General features: G+C 40.8%; 1 protein-coding gene across 3 annotated transcripts in view; it reads left to right on the forward strand.

Moving 5' to 3' along the window:
• meis2b (Meis homeobox 2b) overlaps positions 1-10,833 on the forward strand; it is a 38,365-nt gene that overhangs the window by 25,081 nt on the left and 2,451 nt on the right. For 2 of the 3 annotated variants that reach the window (XM_057327492.1, XM_057327493.1), the window contains exons 10-12: positions 9,442-9,500; positions 9,590-9,679; positions 10,631-10,720. In XM_057327492.1, the coding sequence (XP_057183475.1) occupies positions 9,442-9,500; positions 9,590-9,679; positions 10,631-10,689 (208 nt within the window). In that variant the 3' untranslated portion in view covers positions 10,690-10,720. Of the gene's footprint in view, positions 1-9,441; positions 9,501-9,589; positions 9,698-10,630; positions 10,721-10,833 lie in introns of those variants that run through there. The other variant, XM_057327494.1, reaches the window with a different exon arrangement.

The raw sequence follows: 10,833 nt of genomic DNA on the forward strand, positions 1-10,833 counted from the left end.
AATTTAAAAAGTGTTTTATCTTTAGTATTAGGTGTTGAAACATGAAGAACCATGACTTCAAAAGAATTATATTTAGAGTTCGACTTCTGGGAAATGCTAAGAGAGTTATTGTAAAGTGCTGCGACACCTCCCCCTCTGCCTTTTAGACGAGGCTCGTGTTTATAATAATAATCTTGGGGGACAGATTCATTTAAAGCAATATAATCATCTGGTTTTAGCCATGTTTCTGTCAAACAGAGCATGTCTATTTTATGATCTGTTATCATATCGTTAACAAAAAGTGCTTTATTAGAGAGAGATCTAATATTTAGCAATCCGAGTCGTAACAGTTGATTATCTGTATTTTGTTCATGTTTAGTTTGTTTAACGTTTATTAAATTACTTTCAAGAGGTTTACGCATTATTTTATGTTTGCTAATCCGGGGGACAGACACAGTCTCTATTTTGTGATGTTTGGGAGAACGGATTACTACATGTTGTACATTTTGTGTATTCTGCGACGTGAGACGGCAAGCAGACAGTTGGTTAAGCCATACTGTCTGCTCCCTGACCTGGGCCCCAGCGAGTCAAGTTTTAGCATTAGCATTAAGACTTTTTGCCATATTTCTAGACAGGATGGAAGTCCCAGCCCAGGAGGGATGGAGACCATCTCGTTTCAACAGGTCAGGTCTGCCCTCAAAACTCTTCCAGTTATTTATAAAAACTATATCATTCTGCAGGCACCACTCAGACAACCAGCCATTTAGTGATGATAATCTGCTATAAATCTCATCACCACGATAAGCATTGAGGGGGCCAGAGAATATTACAGTGTCTGACATCATGCTTGCGAGCTCACACACCTCTTTAATGTTATCTTTTGTGATCTCCGATTGACGGAGTCGAACATCATTTGTGCCGACGTGAATGACAATCTTACTGAATTTACGATTAGCCTTAGCCAGCACATTTAAATTTGACTTGATGTCAGGCGCTCTGGCTCCCGGTAAACATTTGACTATGGTGGCTGGTGCCTCTATGTTAACGTTCCGAACAATAGAATCACCGATAACTAGGGCACTTTCAGCAGGTTTCTCAGTCGGTGCGTCACTGAGCGGGGCAAACCTGTTCGAGACTGTAATCGGAACGGTCGAGTGATGTTTTGTCCTGCGACTACGCCGTCTCACAGTCACGAAGTTTCCCAGCTGCGGAGGATTTTCAACCGGAACCGAGCTGTGTGCGCTAATGTTGCTCGCATCCAAAGTGTTTTCTATCGTCGTTAAACTCTTACTATCCTCAGATAAAGATTGGATGCGAGACTCTAATTCTAAGATCTTCTCTGTCAGCCTAACTATTTCCCTGCATTTATCGCATATAAAGCCCTCGCAGCTGACAGAGAAGGCTAAGCTAAACATATGACATGAGGTGCAAGTAACAATAATAGGAATAGAAGCCATAACTCACCGGATTTGAAGTGCAATTCCAATTTACCAAGGTTGCTCGATGGATCGTAGTATACTCGCTTAAAAAGAGAAACAGTTAGCACACAAGACAAACCAGAGGCAAGATGATATTCCACAGTGTGACCAGAAAGCAAGCTAACATGCTATTGCTATGCTAACGGCGTTAAGTTAACTATCACTTTTGGTTTAGACTCTTCCAAGTAAATAACAGGAACAGGGATTATTGAGATATCAGGATAAATTAGCAACGACAATAATAATTAACGATAATGAAATACACTAATATTAGAGCGAAGTGGTAAGCGCACTGATACAAACAAGCTGCCGGCAGCGATGCAGGAAACAGGAAGCCTCTTATTGGGATTACTAAAACCTCTTATTGGGATTCAAGAATAATTTGACAGTTTAGTGTTTATTAGAATATACAACATACAAGAGTGCAGATAGAGCAAAATGCACGAATGAGCTTTAGGAAAAAATAAAAATAAAATATTACACCGCTGTAAAGTAGATGAAGATGATCTTACAAGACAACAAAAGTTCAAAAACCAAAGAACAATATGAACTGGTCATGCAATACAATACAGTACACAACTGCACAAATTACATTTACATTCAGGTGACTTACAGAGAAGATAAAGGAAACAATACAGTGAAGCGATTTGTCAATAGGAGGCCATGTAAAAAAATGACATCCTCTGCACCTTTGGCCCAATTTCGTAAAAAAGTATTACGCATTTTCTGCAAAAATACAGAACAGGTAAAAAAAAGGATGTACACGTGCTACAGTTTACTGGATGCAGAATAGTGAAATTTCTCTCATATAAAGTGTGTACTGTAATTATACTGTATGTTTACAGTAAGTAGTATAAAGCCCAGTAGATGATTCTAGGATGCACAATCACCTGTGCTCCTTTTGATATTATCCTGAGATTCTGATTGGTGTGTCATCAGTTTTGCAACTCGATGTTTACTGATGGACAAATGTGTGCTATTTGAGTTTACATCTTGACACTTCAGTTCATTATATTGTGTGTTTTCTGAATGAGAACATGGTTAAACCTTTGCAAATTGAGGCTGTTTGTGTGTGGGGTTTGTACGAGTTGGTGTATTGTTCTGAGAATGTGTTTATAGTTGTCAGAAAATGGTGAGTTGTTTCATGAATTGTGTGTTAGCAATCGAGAAAATCTGTATATAACAAACCTATTTTTACGGATTTTTTGTATTTATTCCATAAAATGAACAAAACAGTATAAACGTATTACAAGCAAGTCGCTTTGCAAACCTTCTGAACTGAAGCCATACGATAACTTTGTTCGAGGAACTCCGGGAACATACATCATCGCATCTTTTTTTATTATTATTATTTTACGGACATCAACACATCTGTAAACAAGCCGGAACATTAGAATGACGTGTCGGTAACGAGAGTCAATAGGCTTGTTCGACTTGATGCGGCGCCGCAAGATCCGACAGGCGGATGACATCAAAGTACCGCGAGAGCGATTCGAAAGCAAACTTTTTACGGTTTTCCCAATCGCTTTAAAACCTGCTTTTGACATTTTTCTATATATTGTTTTCTATATATGCGTCTAAATTAATAATCTTCATTTATTAACTTCCGCTGAATTTATGTAGGCTATGATCGGTGTATTTCCAGTTCTTTTTGTGAAAACGTCATACAACATTTGTTCTCCTCCAAGTTGATATAAAAAATAGCCTTTCAGTTTCAGGGTCTTTCATACAGTGTCTTTCATCTCTTTTCGTTCAGTTCAATTTATTAGCTTTGAAAAAGCTATGCGAAATATGAAATGCTGTCCTCGAAATGGACATTTAGAATTGTTAAACTTCAAAACGGCAGCGCGCACTGGGTGAAAAGCTATCTACAACAGAAAGTATCTACAACTCGCAGGTATTGCGCACCCATAGGCAGAATTTAACTAGATTTTTTATTGTGTTATAGTTAAAAATGTCTGGCTCTCAATGAAAAAGGCAGTGCGCGGCTGACGTGTGCGGACATGGATTTCTTCGCGCACTCGTTATGTGCGAATGTGCCGCTTTTACAAGTGTGATTTGGTTAGCCTATATATGCATATAGATCAGGTTTTCCGCGATTATCTCTGATAAAAAAGTAAATTGTTAAAACTTAAACTTGAGAAGAAAACTTGGGCATGGCGGAGTGCTGCTTCTTAACACCCAAGAGCCGCACACTGAAACAGAACAGAGCGAGACCTCAGCCTGTGCCGTGTCTCAATCTCGAATTGTCCAACCAGATTTTCCTACCACATGTCAGACCCGGAAGAACTGGACTCAAATGCAGATACAGTCTCAGCAACAAAACTTTACTGGATGAGAAATACAAGGGAAACAAACAATAACGACCGAGCCGAGCTCGGGAAAGTTCAAGGAGAAGACAGAGGATGAGGATTATGAGGACTATATATTTCACATAGGTGTGTTTTTTCCACATATAAATCTCAAAACCTACTTCAATTAATGGACTTATTAATGGAACACTTAAGAAAAAAGATATCAGCTGACATTCTCGCCCAATGAGCATTTAAGCTGTGTCGTCAGCAAGTTGTTTCTCATCGTGCTTTTCATCAGCGCAGTCGGTGGAGAGCAACTGCGCTCGACTGAAGAATCCGATACAGCCGCCTGGCCGTCGCGAGAGTTTTTTGACACACGTCAGCATGACATCAGAGCAAGCCGGACGTAATTCGGACACATTTCTTACCGGCATGCATCTCGCGCTGATCACCGGTGATCGGTTCTGCGCAGAATTTGGCCATCTCAAAGGAGCCTAATGTTTGGTTTCGTATCGCTCTCGCGGTACTTTGATGTCATCCGCCTGTCGGACCTTGCGGCGCTGCATCAAGTCGAACAAGCCTAACGATATTATACTATTAAAGCTGAAGTAACTTGGCGCCAGATTTGAAAATATGAGGCATGTTCAAGCTCAAACCGGTGTGCAACGTTTTGCTACGGTTTCCGGGTTGAACGACACGTTTTCTGGAAACGGTTTGCAACGGTGTGCAACAGGGTTTGAGATACGTTTTCTCTGATCAGATCACAGACACAGAACAACAACACCCTGACTCTGTTTTAATTATTCTCAGGGACTTTAATAAAGCAAATCTCTCCCGCGAACTGCCAAAATACAGACAGCACATCACATGTCCCACCAAGGACAGTAATATATTGGATCACTGTTACACAGCAATAAAGGATGCATATCACTCTGTTCCACGAGCAGCTTTAGGACTCTCTGATCACTGTTTTGTTCATCTTATCCCGTCCTACAGGCAGAAACTTAAATCTGCAAAACCTGTATTAAGAACTGTTAAAAGATGGACTATTGAAACAGAGCAGGATTTACAAGCCTGTTTCTCTTTCACTGATTGGACTGTTTTTGAAGCTGTTGCCACCGATCTGGACGAGCTGACAGAAACTGTAACTTCATATATCAGTTTCTGTGAGGATATGTGCATCCCTACCAAGTTTTATCTAACTTACAAGAACGACAAACCGTGGTTCACGGCAAAACTCAGACAGCTCCGTCAGGCCAAAGAAGATGCTTACAGGAAAGGGGACAAAGTCTTGTATAAACAGGCCAAATTCACACTGGAAAAGGAGATCAGAGGAGCAAAGAGGAATTATTCTGACAATTTAAGGATCACTCTTCCAGTGATCCTGCTTCAGTGTGGAAAGGTCTGAGAAATATCATCAGTTACAAGACACCATCCCCCAGCACTTTAGAGAACCAAGAACTAGCTGACGACTTGAACAAGTTTTATTGCCGGTTTGAAAAACACCCCACACCCGCCCTGAACACCTCTCCACACAACCATTCACACCTTCAGCAACCCCCCTCTCTCCCACACCTACAATTCAGATCACTGAAGAAGATGTGCGCCAGGTCTTCAGAAAGAACAAAAGAAGGAAAGCACCAGGCCCAGAAGGTGTGTCACCAGCCTGCCTAAAAATATGTGCTGACCAGCTGGCCCCAATCTTCACACAGATCTTCAACAGATCACTGGAGCTGTGCGAAGTCCCCTCATGCTTCAAACGCTCCACCATCATCCCAGTCCCAAAGAAACCCAAAATTACTGGACTTAATGACTACAGACCTGTGGCTCTAACGTCTGTGGCCATGAAATCATTTGAAAGACTGGTTTTGGCCTATCTGAAGGACATCACTGGTCCCTTACTGGACCACCTGCAGTTTGCCTACAGAGCAAACAGGTCTGGGGATGATGCTGTGAACATGGGACTTCACTTCATCCTTCAGCATCTGGACAGACCAGGGACCTATGCGAGGATCCTGTTTGTGGACTTCAGCTCCGCTTTTAACACCATCATCACGGACACCCTTCAGAATAATCTGGCACAGCTCTCCGTCCCCATCCCTGTCTGTCAGTGGATCAACAGCTTCTTGACAGACAGGCAGCAGTTAGTAAAGCTTGGTAAATTCAAATCCAACACCTGCACCATCAGCACTGGAGCTCCTCAGGGCTGTGTTCTCTCTCTGCTGCTCTTCTCCCTTTACTCAACTCAACTCTCAACTCAACTCAACTTTATTTATATAGCGCTTTTACAATTTTCATTGTTACAAAGCAGCTGTACATGAGACACATTGACTACAAGCAAAACAATCAAAGTTGTACCTGCAAAAACAAGAAAAGGTTGAAAACACAGAAGACAGACACACCCACACACATTTTTTACACGAATTTACACGAATGATTGCACATCTAAAGACCCCTCTGTCAAGCTCCTGAAGTTTGCTGACGACACCACACTGATCGGCCTCATTCAGGACGGTGACGAGTCTGCTTATAGACAGGTGGTCAAGGAGCTGGCTGTCTGGTGCAGTCTTAACAACCTGGAGCTTAACACGCTTAAAACTGTTGAGATGATCGTGGACTTCAGGAGAAAGCCCCCTGTTCTCCCCAAACTCACCATCATGAACAGCACTGTGACTGCAGTGGAGTCATTCAGATTCCTGGCACCACAATTTCTCAGGATCTGAAGTGGGACACTCACATTGACATGGAGTTGCTGAAACAGTTCTACTCTGCCATCATCGAATCCATCCTCTGCACTTCCATAACTGTCTGGTTCAGCTCAGCTACCAAATCTGATCTCAGAAGACTACGGAGGGTAGTCCGGACTGCTGAGCGTATCATTGGTACAACCATCCCCACTCTCCAAGAACTGTACTCATCCAGAATGAGCAAAAGGGCTGGTAAAATCACTCTGGACCCCTCACACCCAGCACACTCCCTTTTTGAACTGTTACCGTCTGGTCGATGCTACAGAGCACGGAGCACCAGAATGACCAGACACAGGAACAGTTTCTTCCCTCAGGCAATCCATCTTATGAACACTTGACATTAAACGCGGAACACACAACTCTATTTTACATTATTTATTCACCAAATTTGCACATATCAGACCTGTACATACATAATTGTCTATATTGTATATTGTGTTTTTGCTGTTTTGTACATTGCCTATTTCTATATTATTGTATATTATTATTTTTTTATCATCTGTGTTCTGTCCTGTTGCTGTCTTTCTGTTGCACTGTGGAGCTTCTGTCACTATAACAAATTCCTCGTATGTGGAAACGTACCTGCATAAAAAATGCATCACCTCACAATAACAGAATTATTAGTTGACAAGTACAGTATATACTATATACTCTTATGAACAAGTTATGTGTAGTCTGCATAATGAAGGCAATGATGCTGCATCTATGTGCAGATCAATCATTTAACCCCCTGGGGTCCGAGTGGGTTTTAAATCCTGGAGAAATTTTGTCATGTCCTGAGATTTGTGCTTTTTAGTAATGCACCCATATTTTAATACATTGTTATAAGTGGTGGGACATTATCACGTCGTGCTGTCAATCACTCTCTGGTAACGTTACGCTGAGAACCCTCAAAGGCTTTTCATTTATAATTAGCACTACACGAACCAGAAATATCATGCAAACAAAGCAAATACAACAAATCCGTGTTATGTGATGTACATTGTCAGTAAAAAAAAACAAGGTTCTTGAAGAACACATTAACGTATTTAAAAAGTAATGGGAACTAGCATTCTAGCACTACACAGGCTGCAGACAACGATAGCGCGGGCTGCATAAATCTAACAGATTACAATTTATGTCCTAACGTTAATTTACATCGTTTCTGACATCAGCCTTTTGAGCTTTAGACGTCTGAGGAATTAAAAAGATTGACATTAAATATCGTAAATTAGTGTCACTCGTCATAAGTTGTGGTAAAGTCAATTCAATTTTACCTCAGGTGGAAAAATGGCAGGTACACGCAGGTTTACAAAATGCAAAGGAAAATAACGGTCAAAACAGGGTTCCCGGTGCTTGATAACACGGATAACAAAAACACGCTTAAGAAAATATGAATTTTACCGTCTTATTTTTGATTATTTCCAGTCCCGACTCGATAAACTTGCTGCTCGGTGGAGTTGCCAGCGCGCCACTTGCTTTATGCATACTGTATTTGAATAGAGAATTACCCCAATTGTGCATAAAATTGAATCTTTAACACACAGATTAAATCACAAATTAATTTAATCCTCCATGTGAGAGGGATGATAATTGTTTAAATTAAATAAAAAAACCATTTTAATTAACAACCTGACTGTTTGGTCATTAGGACATGCTCATCACGTCCCAGAAACGTTTTTTGGTATGTTGCTGCGACGAATATGGTATGTCCCAGGTATGTCTTCAGGCATGTAATCACCATGTCCCAACAACGGCCAATGTTACGTCGTCACGACGAATATATGAATCACAAAGTTACGTCGCTGGAACGTTATTATGGTACATCGTGGCAACGAATATGGTCCGGTCCAGGTACGTCGTCACAACGTAACTGTGTTAGCTGGTAATATATGAGCCAATGGACCGCTCCACCACCCGATCCACAATAATATCAAAGTGCACACCGTTGATCGCTAGAAATGTTTTATAGTCATTTTGGAACATTTTTAGTTCTGCAAATTAGTTTAAAAGCTTACGAAAATTAACCATGTTTTTTTGTGGTACAAGTGTAGTAACCATGTTTTTTTGGTGCATTTATTACTTAGGGCAAAACCATGGTTTTACTACAGTAACCATCGTTTACTATGGTTTTTACAAAAAAACATGGTTTTCAAAACCATGGTTATTTTGTGATAACCATTGTTTTACTACAGTAACCATGCTTTTTTGGTTTTAACTGTAGTAAAACCATGGTTTTTCAATTTTAACTGTAGTAAAACCATGGTAAATTTTGTAAGGTTATGCCCTAGAACTGTATCTACTTTCTTTTGGATAATTTGAGTGCTCAACTTGATTCATGCGAGTGGAATATATAATCAAATGTGCATAAAACCAGTTTAAAATCATTCTGCTTATATTACTGCATGGCACACGTATTTACGCCACGTTTATTTGTTATTAATCACGATATGTGCATTGAAAATTGCGTGCGCACATTTCTATCACTTTTGTTTGCGTACGTCACGTTTATAAATGAGGCCCTGGTTGTTTACATCATAAATCCGAGTATTTCATCAGTCTAGCACTAAAAGAGTGCATTGCTTTTTTGTGGATTCCTGACAGGTTCATTAACCCAAAGACCTGGAATAAATCACAATTCATTAATGAATATTTCGTCATCCATCGAAGCTTATAATAGTAAAAGTGCTAAGTGTTTAAATGACTGTAAAATAAACGGCATGCTGTCAGTAATATAAATAGCACATGCTGTCTCACATAACGTGAAGAACTGTCCTAGAAACCAACTTCATCAGTTAAGGCCTGTATTAACAATCGCACATACCCCCTGTGCCTTGCATCAGTAAGGAACACCCACCATACCAGCAGTGGGCGGGATGACCACCCATACATAAGAACACAGATTTAAAGTGACATCACATATACTGATGTAGAACATGTTGTCTGTTTATTTCTGTTTGAAAGGTTTATCAATGCTCGAAGAAGAATTGTGCAACCCATGATTGATCAGTCTAACAGAGCAGGTAAAGATATTCAGAAATGCTTTACATTTTCGAAGTACACAATGTATGCATACAGTATATCACATATATAATCTTGTCCTCATTTCTAGTAAGTCAAGGAACCACATACAGCCCTGATGGTCAACCTATGGGTGGCTTTGTGTTAGACGGCCAACAGCACATGGGTCTTCGGCCTGGTGGTACGTGATGCCTTAGATAATACTAACAAACTAAAAATGTCATGGCTCTGCTTCATTTAGTCATGTTTTTCTTGGTCCTGTAGCAGAGCCATGACAAAGCCTTTGGTTATGTGTGGAGAGAAACATATTGTTGTCCTTTTGACAATAATATACGTTCTCTCCAGTGTCTTGTCATTGGCCCCGCCCCTCTCGTTTCTTGTATTGTTTTCCTCTCGTGTCTTATGTTCCACACCTGCCCTAGCTCGTTATCCCTAGTTTGTCTTTCCTATTTATACCCTCATGTTCCTTTGTACTGTGCTCGTGTATTGCGTGTACTGTGTATCGTGTAAGTTCGTCGTGCTTACCTGTGTTGGATGTTAGCCTTACGGTCAGTGTTCTCGCAGTTTGCTGTGTTCCTGTTTCACCTGTATTAGTAAGTGTTTAGTTTAGTTTCTGTCAAAGTATTGTCTAGTTTATTGTTTAGTTAGTCTTGGTCCTGTTGTTCGTTGTATTATTTCGTTACCTTTTTGTTTACCCCCTCATGGGTGTTTAGTTTCTGTTTTTATTATAAATAAAGTCTTGTTTGTTAACCCCGTCATTGCCTGCCTGCAATTGGGTTCTTCCACCTCGTATCCTGCCGATTGTGACAGAATACACGAGCCAAAACTGAACCCAGCGGGCAGCACCATGAACAATACACCCACCGACCGATGGTCTTGCACCTCCAACCCGGTGTGGTGGGAGGCAACAGCCTCCCAGTCACACGCTGGAGGAGGACCATTCCCCGCCCAGCGCCAGCATCCCTTGCTGGACTACGCCCGGGAGGGCGTTCTTCCACCTTCTTGGGTTCTTCCACCTCGTATCCTTGACAAAAAATCTTCATATAACTCAAAGTGTTCTGTTAGAGTGTGATAAAAGCTTATTAATATTTGCTTATCTTACAGTTTTTCAAAAAAAATCTCTGTCTTGCAGGTCCCATTGGAGGTATGGGTATGAACATGGGCATGGACGGACAATGGCACTACATGTAAACTCCACTCTTATTTGGAAAAAAACATAAAAGTAAGGTTACGGGTTGTTGTTTAGAATATCCATCTCTCTCTCTCTCTCTCTCTCTCTCTCTCTCTCTCTCTCTCTCTCTCTCTCTCTCTCTCTCCCCCTCTCTCTCTCTCCCT

This window comes from Triplophysa rosa, unplaced genomic scaffold (assembly GCF_024868665.1).
Source record: "Triplophysa rosa unplaced genomic scaffold, Trosa_1v2 scaffold235_ERROPOS495182+, whole genome shotgun sequence".
Classification (NCBI taxonomy): Eukaryota; Metazoa; Chordata; class Actinopteri; order Cypriniformes; family Nemacheilidae; genus Triplophysa; species Triplophysa rosa.